Genomic DNA, 17221 nt, shown 5'->3' with positions numbered 1-17221 from the left:
TACACAGACACAGAAAGGGTGGGAGGGACTTTTACTGTGTACTCCTTTATACCCTTTAAATTTTGAATCAAGAGAATGTTTCACTGATTAAATAAAACTTAACAAAATACCACACATGGTTTTAGAATAAGACACACCCAAGATCACTCAGTTCAATCTCTTCCTTATATGCAAAGAAAGCTATAAAGGTCAAGAGATGTCATAACTTATTCCAAATCAGATAAGGTATAAGTGCAAGCCTAGATTGGAACCCCCCGACAAGCGCTCTTCTATGCACTGGCACTGCTCCTCAACTTAGGGATCAGGTTACCACCATTTACATGATCACAGAGAAGGAGTCTCTGAAAGGACCACCACCTGAAACGGAGGCCCTGGGATCAGTCCACTCTAGCCACAAACCTATGGGAGCACTTTTTTGATCACACAAGTTCAGAACAACCTCAGCTAATTTTTAGAGAGAAGATTACCTGTTCATAAAAGTAGAGAGCTCTTTCAAAGTTCTTTAGCCCAGTATAGATCATCCCTCCATAATAATAGTAACATAAAAAGTGCTTTGCATCATAGGCTCCATTCTCTTTACAGATATCCATCATATCCACGTCAAGATATGGAAGGGCAGGCTTAAAGCATTTTGCTAGCAAACAAAGCTGTGAACAAATTGATATTAAATCATCACTTTAATTTTACTTAGGTATTAGCAGAAGGAGAAAATTCATAGATTCCAGAAATTTCCAAATAATGTAATTGTGTTTTACATTTTATTGACTAAAATTATCTAAATGTCAACACATTTCATGTATCTGCTATCTTAAATGCTTAGGACCACAAGTGTTTCAAATTTTGGAATATTTGCAGAATACATACCAGTTAAGCATCCCTAATCTGAAAACTTGAAATCCAATTGCTCCAATGAGCACTTTGAGTGCCAAGTTGGCATTCTAAAGATTTCAGATTTTGGAGCATTTTGGGTTTCAAATTTTTGGATTGGGTTTCAAATTTTCGGATTAGGAATACTCAACCTGTACTCCATTTTCTTAGCCATTCAGAAGAAAATAGCATTACTTTTTTTTTTTTTTTTTTTTTTGAAACGGAGTCTCACTCTGTCACACAGGCTGGAGTGCAGTGGCGTGATCTCAGCTCACTACAACCTCCGCCTCCTGGGTTCAAGTGATTCCCCTGCATTAGCCTCCCGAGTAGCTGGGATTACAGGCGTGCACCACCACACCCAGCTAATTTTTATATTTTTAGTAGAGACAGGGTTTCACCACATTGGCCAGGGTGGTCTCAAACTCCTGACCTCAAGTGATCCGTCCACCTTGGCCTCCGAATGTGCTAGGATTACAGGCATGAGCCACCTCACCTGAGGGAGCATTTCTTTATAAAAAGCTAAACAGCTATAAGGCCAAGCATGCTATAGATGATTGAGAATAGAGAACTCTACAGAGAAGACTCACTTATCCCTTAACCTATCCCTACCCATCTGATTAGAGGGAAAAAGAGTGTGTCCTCTTTCTCTTTACTGAACTAGTGGAATGGAAAGAGACCAGCATGGTGTGATAAAAGTAGAAGTGGTTCCTTTAATCCTATAGGTAAATATAGGGAATTGTGCAACTCAAGAAAGCAAGCCCTTAGAACAGTTATCTAGCTAATGGAGACGCAGTGTAGACATGCATACACCAGTGAAAAGGACTGTCTTTTGCTATAAAAGGACATTAGCTGTTTGGACAGTGTACTATATAGCAAAAGAAAACCGTGGACCATGGATTGCATTACATTGCTTTGTCTCTTTAGTGTCCCTTAATCTGAACAGTTATTTCATTCACTGAGCTATACACTTTAGTATTTTACTGTATGTTGTACCTCAATCACAATTTTTTTAAAACATTAAAAAGCACATCTTCATATGAAACTAGAACATTCTTTGAAATAATCCACATACCATGTTATTCTTGAAGGAAACAATGTAAATATCCCATGCGGACTTCTGAAACCTGCATACTCAAACCTGTATTCTAAAATATGCATACTCATATTATAGAATACTCTGTACCTGTAGAGTACCACTACAGAATCATCTCCAAGATATGTTAAATACAAAAAGCAAGCTACATAAGAGTATGCATAGATTATTAAAATTTGTGTAAAAAATGAGAAAATATTCATATTTGCTTTTATGTCCATAAAAAGTCTTTGGAAGGATACATGAGAAATAACTAACATAGTTTCCTTTGGAGAGAATAAATAGATGGCTAGCAAACAGAATGGGAAGGAGACTTCATTATATACCTGCCCTTTTGCCTTCTGGACTTCGAACATCGCAAAATAAGATAAATAAATGAGGCCAGGCATGGTGGTTCACACCTGTAATCCCAGCACTTTGGGAGGCTGAGGTGGGTGGATCACTTGAAGTTGGGAGTTCAAGACCAGCCTGGCCAAAATGGTGAAACCCTATCTCCACTAAAAATACAAAAATTAGCCGGGTGTAGTGGTACACATCCGTAATCCCAGCTACTCAGGAGGCTGAAGCAGGAGAATTGCTTGAACCTGCGAGGCAGAGCTTGCAGTGAGCCTAGATCATGTCACTGCACTCCAGCCTGGGCAACAGAGCAAGACTCCGTCTCAAAAAAAAAAAAAAAAAAAAAAAGATAAATGAATAACATTTTAAGGCGTAAGAAGTTAGGTGTTAAGTCTCAGGTTCCACAATTTTTTTTAGTAGAGACGGGGTTTCTCCATGTTGGTCAGGCTGGTCTGGAACTCCAGACCTCAGGTGATCCGCCCGCCTCAGCCTCCCAAAGTGTTGGGATTATAGGCGTGAGCCACTGCACCTGGCAGGCTCCACAATTTTAAAACAATGATTCGGGATTTTAAAAAAAGTTACAGGCGGGGAGCGGTGGCTCCCCGCCTGTAATCCCAGCACTTTGGGAGGCCGAGGCGAGCGGATCACGAGGTCAGGAGATCGAGACCATTCTGGCTAACACTGTAAAACCCCGTCTCTACTAAAAATACAAAAAAATTAGCAAGGCATGATAGCTGGTGCCTGTAGTCCCAGCTACTCGGGAGGCTGAGGCAGGAGAATGGCGTGAACCCGGGAGGCGGAGCTTGCAGTGAGCTGAGATCGCGTCAGCCTGGGCGACAGAGCAAGACTCCATCTCAAAAAAAAAAAAAAAAAGTTACAACTAGGGCCAGGTGTGGTGGCTCACACCTGTAATCTCAGCACTTTGGGAGGCTGAGGTGGGTGGATCATGAGGTCAGGAGTTCAACGCCAGCCTGGCCAACATGGTGAAACCCTGTTCTACTAAAAATACAAAAATTAGCTAGGCTTGGTGGTGGGTGCCTGTAGTCTCAGCTACGCGAGAGGCTGAGGCAGGAGAATTGCTTGAACCCAGGAGGCAGAGGTTGCAGTGAGCTGAGATTGTGCCACTGCACTCCAGCATGGGCGACAAAGCGAGACTGTCTCAAAAAAAAAAAAAAAAAAGTTACAACTATTAATTACCCTATCTGTTCGACAAGCTTACTAGTTGAGCTCCATCCTAGCGTTTGCATCCAGCACCCACCTGAATGTAATAGATGTACCGACATATTCCAACTTCCATAACACATCACAATATCCGCCAACTTGCCTTCGTTTATCAAACCCAATGTTGAGCAAGCCCATAAACAACCTACACCTCTGACTTGCTGTGAATCACACACTTTGGTTGCTTACCTGGCAGAGATCAGCATGTATTGAGGTCAGCTGGTTTGTATTCATCTGCATCTTGTCTATGGCTTGCTTAAGGATGCCAATTCCTCGCAGGGGCTGTCAGAAATGACATCTCTTTCAGATAAGTTCTCAAAGATGGCAGCACATTGGATCTTATGTTGTCACTTACAAATAAAAAATAACACTAATTGATAGGTTCCTTTAAATAGCAATATGAGGTTTCCATACTGTTTCAGGAAATTTCTGTCCCATTTAAGTCAGAAAACTTTTCTTAAGCTGTTTCTTGGAATATTTAGATAACTCAGCACCATTTTTTAAATCATAAAAAGCTTTTATTTTTACAATGAAGATCAATAATCAAAAACAGTATTACTTTCTCAACAGTTCATTATATTAACATCTAAACAAATGAAAACTTTCCAAATCACTTATTATACAAGAGACAACAGCCTATACTTAGGAAAATTACTTGTGGCTAAGGGTGTTGGCATTTTCCCATAAGGCAGTTTACGCCTTACCTGGTAGTAAATTACTACCAAAACTAACACCATAGATTTCAAAAGGACTGTTTCCTGCCCTGATTATAAATAACAAGACCAAGTGTCAAGTGAGGCATAATCAGTTTTTGGAAGACTAAAATATAGTCTCTTCCAAAATTGCCGGGCACAGTGGCTCACACCTGTAATCCCAGCATTTTGGGAGGCCAAGGTGGGTGGATCACGAGGTCAGGAGATCGAGACCATCCTGGCCAACATGGCAAAACCCCGTCTCTACTAAAAATACAAAAATTAGCCGGGCATGGTGTCAGGCACCTGTAATCTCAGCTACTTGGGAGGCTGAGGCAGGAGAATTGCTTGAACCCAGGAGACGGAGGTTGCAGTGAGCCGAGATCGCACCACTGCACTCCAGCCTGGGTGACAGAGCAAGACTCTATCTCAAAAAAACAAAACAAAACAAAAATCAGCTGGGAAACGTGACATGCGCCTGTAGTCCCAGCTACTCAGGAGGCTGAGGCATGAGAATCGCCTGAAGCCGGGAGGTGGAGGTTGCAGTGAGCTGAGATCACACCACTGCACTCCAGCCTAGGCAACAGAATGAGACTCCATTTCAAAAAAATAAATAACTAAATAAATTTTTTAAAAATCCACGTTATAAATTGTGTCAGTATTATAAAAGATAAAGAATGAAATAACTGTTCAGATTAAGGGACACTAAAGAGACAAAGCAATGTAATGCAATCCATGGTCCACGGTTTTCTTTTGCTATATAGTACACTGTCCAAACAGCTAATGTCCTTTTATAGCAAAAGACAGTCCTTTTCACTGGTAGAAAATCTAAATGGGGTCTGTCAATTTGTTGATGCATTATATTAATGTTCATTTCTGGGCCGGGCATGGTGGCTCATGCCTGTAACTTTGGGAGGCCAAGGGGGGGAGGATTGCCTGAGCTCAGGAGTTCGAGACCAGCCTGGCAACATGGTGAAACCCCGTCTCTACTAAAATACAAAAAATTAGCTGGGTGTGGCAGCATGCACCTGTAGTCCCCAGCTACTCAGGAGGCTGAGGCAGGAGAATTGCTTGAACCTGGAAGGCAGAGGTTGCAGTGAGCAGAGATGGTGCCACTGCACTCCAGCCTAGGCATCAAAGCGAGACTCTGTCTCCAAAAAAAAAAAAAAAAAAGTAAGAGTTCATTTCTGGATGCTGACCATTACACTGTGCTATGTAAGAGAATGTCCTAATTTTTAGGCTTTACCCACTGAAGTATTTAGGGATAAAGAACAGCAATAGCAAATCTGCAGTTTACTTTACAATGGCTCAGAATAAAAGAGGAAGAGAAAAAAAAAAGAATAAATGTGGTAAAATGTTAACATTTGGAAAATCTAGGTGAAATGTATGAGAATTTTTTATATTATCTTTGAAGCTTTTTGTAAGGCTAAAATAATGTCCTAATTAAAAGTTAAAAGAAAAAATGTAACAGACAAAACCCAGCATATTACAACATAAAGGGTACTGGCTTGGTAATTCCAACTACTTGGTAGTTCCAGCAGCAGCCTCCCTGAGGCGCCAAACACCCCGTGCCCCCACCTCATTCAGGGGACGCGGGGGCTGCCTGTGCTTACAGCGATGGCTGTGAGTGCTCGCAAGTGACCACAGATATCTAGGTGGTGGATGCTCAGTACTAACTGGAATCTTAATAAAGTAATTCATTGTGTAAGCTAGTTACATATTATAACAAAACTAGGAATACTTGAATAGTATTTCTTACCTGTTTTCTTTCCACAAGTGCATTTGTTAGCTGATGGCAAAGCCCAGCAACTAGATACAATAACAAAATATTCAAAATATAAATATAATCACAAGGGCAAAATATTTTCAATGGAGAATAAAATGTTACTTAGCTTACAAGTGTCTGTTGCATATCGAATGTGCTCCCCATTACAAGTACTGATGAAGAGCTGAACCTGTGAGAATAGCGTTTCGAAGTCAGGAACACTGGGCATAGAAAACTTCACAAACCTAGAATAAGGAGAAAAGAATCAAATTACCCTGATAGTTCACGAGATAAAATACAGAAGCAACATATGCAAGAAATCCACCCTGCCTCTAATACTCTGTAAAATTAAATGAGCAACAGTATTTTTTAGAATTAAGAACTAGGCCAGGACAGTGGCTCATGCCTGTAATCCAAGCACTTTGGGAGGCTGAGGCAGGAGGACTGCTTAAGGCCAGGAGTTTGAGACCAGTCTGAGCAACATGGTGAGACCCTGTCTCTACTACAAAAAATAAATTAGCCAGGCGTGGGGGTACATGCCTGTAGTTGCAGATACTTGGGAGGCTGAGGCTGGAGGATCACTTGTGCCTAGAAGGTTGAGGCTGCAGTGAGCTATGATCATGCCACTGCACTCCAGCCTGGGTGACAGAGCAAGATCCAGTCTCAAAAAACAAATAAATATAAGAACTAGAATCCATGAGATTTTCCTGACCTGGTTATTTTGCACAATCAAGATACAGAACAGACACAAATAAGGGTTAAAAAAAATATGTTTAGGCCTGGTGCAGCGGCTCACGCCTATAATCCCAGCACTTTGGGAGGCCAAGGCGGGCGGATCACCTGAGGTCAGGAGTTCGAGACCAGCCTGATCAACATGGAAAAACCTCGTCTCTACTAAAAATACAAAAAAATTAGCCGGGCATGGTGGTGCATGCATGCCTATAACCCCAGCTACTTGGGAGGCTGAGGAATTGCTTGAACCCGGGAGGCGGAGGTTGCATTGAGCTGAGATAGTGCCACTGCACTCCAGCCTGGGCAACAAGAGCAAGACTCTGTCTCAAAAAAAAAAAAAATATATATATATATATGTTTAATAATATATATATAATAATATATATATTAAATAATAAACATATATTAAACATATGTTATATATATATATGTTTAATAAGGAACAACTTTCAAGATGAAAAATTCCACTAAATGGAGCCAAATAGGCTGGGCATGGTGGCTCAAGCCTGTAATCCCAGCACTTTGGGAAGCCAAGGTGGGCAGATGGGCAGATCACAAGGTCAGGAGTTCGAGACCAGCCTAGCCAATATGGTGAAACCCCATCTCTGCTAAAAATACAAAAATTGGCCAGGCATGGTGGCACATGCCTGTAGTCCCAGCTACTCGGGAGACTGAGGCAGCAGAATTGCTTGAACCCAGGAGGCGGAGGTTGCAGTGAGCCGAGATCGCGCCACTGTACTCCAGCCTAGGCGACAGAGCAAGACTGTCTCAAAAAAAAAAAAAAAAATCAGTTGTTGCAGCTGGGCACAGTGGCTCCCACCTGTAATCCCAACACTTTGGGAGGCAGAGGCAGGTGGATCACTTGGGGCCAGGAGCTCCAGACCTGCCTGGCCAACTGGTGAAACCCTGTCTCTACTAATACAAAAATTAGCTGGGGGTGGTGGCACACGCCTATAGTCTCAGCTACTCAGGTGGCTGAGGCATGAGAATTGCTTGAGCCTGGAAGGCAGAGGTTGCAGTGAGCCAAGATTGCACCACTGCACTCCAGCCTGGGCGACAGAGGGAGACTCTCAAAAAAAAAAAAAAAAAAAAAAAAAAAATCAGTTGTTGCTTTTCCTGCTTTGAGAACATACTAAGGGGGACCAAGAGTGAGAGCTATGGGCTGGCTGGAGGTGGGCAGCAGCTTAGGTTAAAGATGCTGCCACCAGCTGTGTGGTCTGAGAATAACACTGACAGAACAACTGATGGGCAGGACAGGAGGAGTGGAGGGGTGAGAAGAGGGAGGACTCAGGTGATCCTTCCCAAGTAACTCAGACTGCCATGAGACACACTCCGAGAAGGCACTGGTGATAGGTTTTAGAGGAGAAATCATGTAAACTAGCACTATTAAGGCATTGGTTGTAAGTAAATTTCAAATTCTTAAGAAAAAAAAAGCACTATTGAAATGTAATTTCAAGGAAAATTAGGCCAGACACAGTGGCTCACATCTGTAATCCCAGCACTTTGGGAGGCCAAGGTGGGCGGATCACGAGTTCAGGAGTTCAAGACCAGCCTGGCCAACCTAGTGAGACCCTGTGCCTACTAAAAATACAAAAATTAGCCGGGTGTGGTGGCATGCACCTGTAGTCCCAGCTACTTGGGAGGCTGAGGTGGGAGAATCGCTTGAACCTGGGAGGTGGAGATTGCAGTGAGCTGAGACAACACCACTGCACTCCAGTCTGGGTGACAGAGTGAGACTCTGTCTCAAAAAAAAAAAAAAAAAAAAAAAGAAAAAGAAAAAGAAAAAGAAAAGGAAAAACAAAAACTAAATGGATATTATCTAATCATAATTTCTGCTACATCTTTTGGTTTATCTGCTTCCATCTATACTGTATTATCTGACTTAACAGTGTCACCATACATCTGTATTTACACTTTGTAATTATCAAGACATGTCAGAAACAATTTCATTTGGGGTTCACAATAGGTCAGTGAGGAATTGTGACTGCCAGTTTATAAATACAAATATGAAGAAGCTCAGGGCCCCACAACTCAAAATTGGAAGAATATGTAGATTCAAAACCAGGGTCCTCAGCCAGAAGCTCAGGGTTCTTTCCATACCTTATCTAACATATACAACAGTAAACACCTTATAGCTTCAAAATGCTTTCATGTCCATTACTCACCTGATATACATGTATATGTGAGTTTATGTGTGTATAAAACATGCATGCTCTCTGTTCTTTTTTGAGATAGGATCTTGATGTCACTTAGGCTGAAGTGCAGTGGTACAAGCATAGCTCACTGTAGCCTCGACCTCCCAGGCGCAAGCAATCCTCCCACTTCAGCCTCCTGGGTAGCTGGGACCACAGGCATGTGCCACCACACCCGGCTAACTTTTTTTCTTTTGGGGGGACAAGGTCTTGTTCTGTCACCCAGTCAGGAGTGCAGTGGCAGGAGCACAGCTCGCTGAAGCTTCAATCTCCTGGACTCAAGTGATCTTCCAACCTCAGCCTCCTGAGTAGCCAGGACCACAGGTGTACACCACCACGCCCGCCTAATTTTTGTGTTTTTTTGGTAAAGACAGGGTTTCACCATGTTTCCCAGGCTGGTCTCGAACTCCTGAGCTCAAGCAATCTGCCCATCTCAGCCTCCCAAAGTCCTGGGATTACAGGCATAAGCCACCATACCTGGTCACTTTTTTTTTCTGTAGAGATGGGGTTTTGCTATGTTTCCCAGGATGGTCTCAAACAGAGCCTCCCAAAGTGCTAGGATTACAGGTGTGAGCCACTGTGCCCAGCATCTGCTCTTTCATATAAATAAGAAAATACAGACAGTAGAAATCCTTACCAGCACTGTCCAATAGAACTATCTGCAGTGGTGAAAATGTTACAAACCTGTGCTAAGACAAGGACATGTGACCACATGTGGCTACTGAGTACTTGAAACATGGCAAGTGCACCTGAATCTTTAATTTTAATTTAAATAGCTGCATATGGCTAGTGGCCACCATACTGCAGAGCATAACTCTAGATCCTTCCATTCTGACAAGGCTTCTTCTCTAAACTCTGCTCCGGACACATACCTTTGTCTCAGGAATCCCAGCGTAAGTGAAGCCAGACTCTCACTTTAAGTCAATTTCTTCTCAGTTTATTTATATCATTTCAAATGTCATGACAACCACAATATCCCAATTTATAATACTATAACATCAAGAAAAAAAGAATTCTACTGTCAAGTACACAGTTACAAGGAACCCCAATTAAAATAAGGTCTATTTAATTTGGTCTTAAATAGCTTAAATTTGTTTGAAGGGAATTCTAAGCAATGTTGCTTTGGATCTTTGATACTTTTTCTTTTTTTGAGAAAAGGTCTCATTTTGTCATGCAGGCTGGAGTGCAATGGCTTAATTGTAGCTTCCTGAAGCCTTGAACTCCTGGGCTCAAGCAATCCTCCCACCTCAGCATCTTGAGAAGCTAGGGCGACAGGCATGTACCACTACACCCAGCTAATCTTTTTATTCTTTGCAGGGATAGGGCCTTATTATGTTGCCTAGGCTGGTCTCAAACTCCTGGCCTCAAATGATCCTCCGACCTTGGCTTCCCAAAGTGTTGGGATTATGAGCAACTGTGCCCAGCCGATATTTTCATTCAATGTATTTTGCCATGCCCTGTGGCAGTACTCTTCTGAACTTCTTTTTAATTTGGAAAATGTGGACAATCCTTTGGATTACATGGAAAAAAGTACTCAGATAAATGCAAACTATAGTCCCCACAATTGAGATGGCCATTGTTTAAAACAAATTTTCAGGATTTGTATAAACATAAAGGAGTTTTTTTTTTTTTTTTTTTTGAGACAGAGTCTCACTCTGTCACCTGGGCTGGAGTGCAGTGGCACGATCTCAGCTCACTGCAACCTCTGCCTCCTGGGTTCAAGCAATTCTCCTGTCTCAGCCTCCCAAATAGGTGGGATTACAGGCACCCGCCACCATGCCCGGCTAATTTTTGCATTTTTAGTAGAGACGGGGTTTCACCCGATTGGTCAGGCTGGTCTTGAAATCCTAACCTCAGGTGATCCACCTGCCTTGGCCTCCCAAAGTACTGGGATTATAGGCATGAGCCACCGTGCCCAGACACATAAAGGAGTTTTTAAAAATGATAAAATTGAACAAAATATAACAAGCAATGATTAGCTGGAATGAATAAACTGTAACTGCTATAACTTCAGTTTTGCAAAAGAGCTCAATGTTATTTACAATGGTTTACTTTCTACACCAAAAAATAAATAAATAAAAATAAAGCCAGGGCTGGGCGTGGTGGCTCACACCTGTAATCCCAGCACTTTGGGAGGCCAAGGTGGGCGGATCACAAGGTCAGGAGATCGAGATCATCCTGGCTAACACGGTGAAACCCTGTCTCTACTAAAAATACAAAAATTAGCTGGGGCAGGTGGCGAGTGCCTGTAATCCCAGCTACTCGAGAGGCTGAGGCAAGAGAATGGCGTGAACCCGGGAGGCGGGGCTTGCAGTGTGCTGAGATTGCGCCACTGCACTCCAGCCTGGGCGACAGAGTGAAACTCCATCTCAAAAAATATAAATAAATAAATAAAAATAAAGTCAGAAAGTGCAGAGTGTTCCGTTTTAACAAGCACAAAACTATAAAAGAAGATGCCCCTTACAAAACAGCAAGGACGCCCAAGGAGTGTTCTTGTACATCCAGAGCCCCGAGCACAGTGTCCAGATGGGATAAGTTCTTCGCAAGGAGTTCCCCACTCTTGTTGATCAGTTCACAAAGCTGTGTCATTTGCCCTAGAAAACAGGAACAACACTATTGCATTTCAGCTACAGCACTAACCAAACTAATGGAACTCTAACCACAACTTTGTACTTAAGCCTGAAGTTCCCAAAAATGATTCTTAATCTCCTTCACTTCAGATGAGGATCCAGAAGGACCAGAGGAGTGAAACAACCTGTTTGTGGTCTCAAAACGAATTAGATTACACTGGACCTCCCACTTCTCTCTGACCCTGAATGTTTCACCTTTTTCTCCATTTTGTTTTCTAGTCTCCCAAGCCAGAAACGCACGTTACTATTAACAGCTCTCTGCATCCAAATGATTTAGTTTTACTTCCTAAGTCTCTCAGCTCCGTTTCTTTCTCTCTCCCCTCTCTGCCCTAATTCAGATCCTCATCATTTTTTGTCTGGACTGCATCAGAAAGCTGTTTTTTTTTTTTTTTTTTTTTTTTAAGACGGAGTTTCACTCTGTTGCCCAGGTTGGAGTGCAGTGGCACGATCTCAGCTCACTGCAACCTCCGCCCTCCGAATTCAAGCAATTCTCCTGCCTCAGCCTCCCAAGTAGCTGGGATTACAGGTGCCTGCCACTGCACCTGGCTAATTTTTTTGTATTTTTAATAGAGACGGGTTTCACCTTCTTGGCCAGGCTGGTCTTGAACTTCCGACCTCGTGATCCACCGCGCCCAGCCTACATCATAAATCTTCTAAACGGTCTGCCTACTGTGATCTTTCTCTCCTACAACCCGCACTCCATATTAGTACTGTCTGTTCTAAACTGTGCATTCAATCAAGTTATTCCAATGACTTTAAGAAGTGCGAACACCTCAGCCTGGACTAAGGCCCTTCAGTAACTGGTCCCTGCTACCTTTCCAGCTTTATCTCCTGCTACTTCCCCTCACACACCTACTCTTCGATCACAGCAAGCTCAGAAAATCTACATTCTATCTTCTCTCCTCTTTATGCTTCTATACATGCTGTTCTCTGTCCTTCTCCCCCACATCCTCTGCTACCTGACTGAGCCTCATCCAGCATTCAGCAAGCAACTTGTGGCGTCTCCAGACCCTCATCTCAGCTCCCTTCCCCATGGCTAAGCTGGGTATCTGCCCTCTCTGCCTCGCATGGGACTGTAGTGGTTGGGTAATTCAGTAAACTCAGGTAGAGGGATTGTCCCTTTCTCCAGCTCTAGAATACATCACCTGCAGTTCATCAAGCAGCTACTTGTTGAATTAATCTCCTAATTGATCTATTTTTCCCCTATACTGCAATACTATGTTTGTTTTGTTTTGTTTTTTGAGATAGGGTCTCATTCTGTCGCCCAGGCTGCAATGCAGTGGTGTGATCACAGCTCGACACAGCCTCCATCTCCTGGGCTCAAGCAATCCTCCCACCTTAGCCTCCCGAGTAGCTGGAACTACAGGTGTATGTCACCGTGCCCATCTTATTTTTTAAGTTTTTTGTAGAGACAGGGGTCTCGCTATGTTGCCCAGTCTGGTCTCTAACTCCTGGGCTCAAGCAATCCTCCCGCCTTGGCCTCCCAAAGTGCTGAGATTAGAGGCATGAGCCACCACACTCAGCCTGCAATACTACATTTTAACAACTAAGGCACAGAATCTATTAATAATTAGGCCTCAGCCAGGTGCTGTGGCTCACACCTGTAATCCCAGCACTCTGGGAGGATAAGGTGGGCAGATCTCTCGAGGTCAGGAGTTCAAGACCAGGCTGGCCAACATGGCGAAACCCTGTCTTTACTAAAAATACAAAAATTAGCTGGGTGTGGTGGCACACACCTGTAATCTCAGCTACTCGGGAGGCTGAGGTGGGAGAATCCTTTAACCTGGGACAATCCTTGAACCCGGGAGACGGAGGTTGCAGTGAGCTGAGATTGCGCCACTGTACTCCAGCCTGGGCAACAGAGCAAGACTCCGCCTTGGGGGAAAAAAAAATAGGCCTGAATTGGTACCTTGAAGTAGACCCATCAATTTTGACAATTACTGTCATGACAGATACCATGGTCACACTCTAGCTGTCTTTCTGGTAACAGTGAGGATATATTTAAGTCCATGGGCATTAACCTCAAGTTTCCAACTTCTCTATTTCTACAGAGCAACTGCATAATCTTTTCCTTACTAAAAGAATAAAACATAGTATAATGCTTAAAATACAAGTGACTGTAGCTAGGTACTTTTGATAATTTAACACTTTTCCATTTGATACGTTTTACTGAAAGCAAAGGAAATATATCATTATTATACATGCATTACACAACAAGAATAAAACAGCTGTGATCTTATCAGGTGTCACCTCTTGAGATCACACAGATTTAACTGGAAAATACCAACTCATCATCATTGTATTACAGATCTCACTGGTAGGTATAAAGTAACTTCCAGTTGAATAATTTGCCTTTGTAACCCATTACTCTAAATATATTAACAATAATTTGTAACACCCAGAAATAAGCATTGCAATCTATTAGTTCTCTACTACTTAATCAGTGCCAAGTTGAGACTGAAATAAAAGCTGGGTCACTATGAAATCACCAGATAATTAATTAGTGCAGGGCCAAGGGCAGAGTAAAAAAAAAAAAGCTTAAGTGTCACAGAGCGCATTTGAAATCAGTGCAACCAGAGATGCCAATAAAATTCTTTTTTTTTTTGAGACGGAGTCTTGCTCAGTCACCCAGCCTGTAGTGCAGCGGCGCGATCTTGGCTCACTGCAAGCTCCACCTCCCGGGTTCATGCCATTCTCCTGCCTCAGCCACCCGAGTAGCTGGGACTACAGGCGCCCGCCACCGCGCCCGGCTAATTTTTTGTACTTTTAGTAGAGATGGGGTTTCACCGTGTTAGCCAGGATGGTCTCGATCTCCTGACCTCGTGATCCGCCCGCCTCAGCCTCCCAAAGTGCTGGGATTACAGGCGTGAGGGCCAATAAAATTCTAATTAGAAAAAGCTGAATATTATAATATTCTCTTGAGGTTTACATTAGAAAATTCTGAAGAAGAGCAGAGAAAACAGGAACTCAAAGATTTCCTTTTTTGATTTTTACTTTTTAAAAAAATTTTTTTGAAACAGACTTTCACTCTTGTTGCCCAGGCTGGAGTGCAGTGGCACAATCTCAGCTCACCACAACCTCCACCTCCCAGGTTCAAGCAGTTCTCCTTCCTCAGCCTCCCGAGTAGCCGAGATTACAGGCGCCTGCCACCATGCCTGGCTAATTTTGCATTTTTAGTAGAGACGGGGTTTCGCCATGTTGGCCAGGCTGGTCTAGAACTCTTGACCTCAGATGATCCGCCCGCCTTGGCCTCCCAAAGTGCTGGAATTACAGGAGTGAGCCACCGCGTCTGGCCTGAAACTCAAAGATTTCCTATCCAGTGAGTGTGAGGCACAGTAGCCGACAGCAATGAAAGTTACCATATTTATCTCTGTCTAGCAGACTGTTCCTATAGCATCCTATAACCTGATGCCCACAACAGCTAGTTCTGTTTTGTAATTAAGAAAATTGGCCCAGGGAAATTAAGTGGCTCACACAAGAAGTGACCGAGACAAGATTTCAACCTGAAGCTTCTAACTACACTACACCCCAGGAAGGAGAACACTAAGTATTTGTGGCATAAATTAACAAACCAGTGGTTCCTTTAGTCATAGAAAAGGCAAGCCTGTGCCTTCCCTGTGAACCTAATTTCTATTAATAAAAAGGAAAAAGAGGAAGAATTCTTATTAAGTGCAGCTCCATTATCAGATCATTTGTCTTACACCAGTGAGGTAAAAGCACCTCTCCATTTTTACAACGGAGATGCAAAAGACTCAGAGATTAAAGGTGATTTGTCCAAGGTCATGCAGCTCCTAGAACTTCACAATTAATGACGGTAACAATAATTTGCAGCTGTATTTATTGCACCCCTTATGACAGGCACTGTTCCAAGTGCTTTTACATGGTTCCTCTCGTTGAATCTTCACAACTCTATATAAACTAGGGACTTATTTTGCAGACGAAGAAACTGAAGCACGGGATAGTTAAAGGGGCCTTCACAGCCAGCATCTAATCATTCTAATTTCAGGTCCAGAATTCGGTACATTCATATGCAATGAACGAACCAAACAACCTGGAAAGTGAGAGCAAAATCATCACAATTCTACCCCTAGAAATGGAGTCCTGGCCGGGCGCAGTGGCTCACGCCTGTAATCCTAGCACTTTGGGAGGCCGAGGTGGGCGGATCACTTCAGGTAAGGAGTTCGAAACCAGCCTGGCCAACATGGTAAAAACCCCATCTCTACTAAAAATATGAAAAAATTAGCCGCGTGGGCTGGCCGCGGTGGCTCATGCCTGTAATCCCAGCATTTTGGGAGGCCGAGGCCAGTGGATCACCTGAGGTCAAGAGTTCGAGACCAGCCAGGCCAACATGGTGAAACCCTGTCTCCACTAAAAATACAAAAATCAGCCGGGCAGGCGTCTGTAATCCCAGCTACTCGGGAGGCTGAGGCAGGAGAGTCGCTTGAACCTCGGAGGCGGAGGTTGAGGTGAGCCGAGATCGCGCCACTGCACTCCAGCGTTGGAGACAGAGTGAGACTCCGTCTCAAAAAAAAAAAAAAAAAAAAAAAAAAAAAAAAGCCGTGTGAGCTGGCGGGCGCCTGTAATCGAGCTACTCGGGAGGCTGAGACAGGAGAATCGCTTGAAGCCGGGAGGCTGAGGTTGCAGTGAGCCGAGATCGCGCCACTGCACTCCAGCCTCGGCTAAAAAACACAAAGAAATGGAGTCCTACGAGCGAGAGCTTCCGCAGCATTCTGTAGGACCAAAATAGGCGCACAGGTTCCCGAGCGTGCGCCGCCTGGCAGCGGAGGAGCTGGCCGAGGCGAGCCGCAGAGCCAAGGCACCCAGAATGGACTCCCTCCCGCTCCAGGCGGCCCAGTCAGCAAGCGGCGGAGCGGCGGCAAAGATGACATGGCGGTACGCCAATCACCGAAGGCAAGAGAGACAGAAGGAACCAATAGTCGCCCGAGATGGCTCCTGGCGGAAGTCACGCCCCCAAACTGTCAAGCAAAGCGCCCGGTGGAAGGGGCCCAGGCCGGGGGGAGGGGGCTCCCGGCGGCCCGAGGGAGGGGAGGCCGGCCGGTGAGGGCAGCACAGCGCCAGGGGGCTGCCTACACTCGGCCGCGCTCGATCCTTCCCTGATCTAAACGCCGCAACCCCGAGCCCGGACCCGGAGAAGAGTCTCAGGACTAAAAGGGCTGTCCCAGCCGTCCGTGCTGGCGCCTGGGGATCCAGGCCCGTCTCCGGTACCCGCCCATGCCCAGTCCGGCGGCCTAGGGCCTCACCTTGAGCCGAGAGCTGTCGGACACTGTTCACGAACTGCTCCAGGGCAGACGCCATGTTTTCCCCCCGGGCTGCCTGAGCGGCGAAGACAGCACGCGCGGGAAAAGGCTGCCGCTCTGGGAGGAGGGGCCGCGGCGATCCACCTGAGGTCCTCGGAGCGGCGACGTCACTTCCGCTGGTTCAAGCACCGCGAGAATATACCTAGCTGCCAACCCGTTACTGTTTCCATGGAAACAGCCTCAATTCGCCGTACCCGGAGATTAGCGTTCCATAGTCCCCGGCTTCTTTATTCACTGCACTTCTGAAATCCCTCCGCACGTTAAATGGGGATAGTGGGCAAAGGAAGAAACGAAACTCATAATTAAGCAAGTATTTTCTGGTTCTGGATTTTGCTAGAGAGGCCCTGCGGTTTTCCATCTGGACAGATACTTAAA

At 44.4% G+C, this 17221-nt stretch overlaps 1 protein-coding gene across 5 annotated transcripts in view; it reads right to left on the bottom strand.

Moving 5' to 3' along the window:
• The window catches only part of COPS3 (COP9 signalosome subunit 3), a 34633-nt gene extending 17666 nt beyond the window's left edge, over nucleotides 1-16967 (bottom strand). Inside the window, exons 1-6 of one of the 5 annotated variants that reach the window (XM_030827200.1) lie at nucleotides 16790-16967; nucleotides 11363-11492; nucleotides 6107-6219; nucleotides 5969-6018; nucleotides 3707-3799; nucleotides 468-647 (exon numbers count right to left, since the gene is read on the bottom strand). In XM_030827200.1, coding sequence (XP_030683060.1) covers nucleotides 468-647; nucleotides 3707-3799; nucleotides 5969-6018; nucleotides 6107-6219; nucleotides 11363-11492; nucleotides 16790-16844 — 621 coding nt within the window. In that variant the 5' untranslated portion in view covers nucleotides 16845-16967. Of the gene's footprint in view, nucleotides 1-467; nucleotides 648-3706; nucleotides 3868-5968; nucleotides 6019-6106; nucleotides 6220-9770; nucleotides 9795-11362; nucleotides 11493-16789 lie in introns of those variants that run through there. The other 4 variants (XM_030827204.1, XM_030827201.1, XM_030827205.1 and 1 more) reach the window with 4 other exon arrangements.
• Between the last annotated feature and the right edge of the window lie 254 nt (nucleotides 16968-17221).

Source organism: Nomascus leucogenys, chromosome 14 (genome assembly GCF_006542625.1).
Source record: "Nomascus leucogenys isolate Asia chromosome 14, Asia_NLE_v1, whole genome shotgun sequence".
Classification (NCBI taxonomy): domain Eukaryota; kingdom Metazoa; phylum Chordata; class Mammalia; order Primates; family Hylobatidae; genus Nomascus; species Nomascus leucogenys.
Note: the sequence above shows the minus strand (reverse complement) of the source record. Positions and strands in the feature narration are given on the sequence as shown.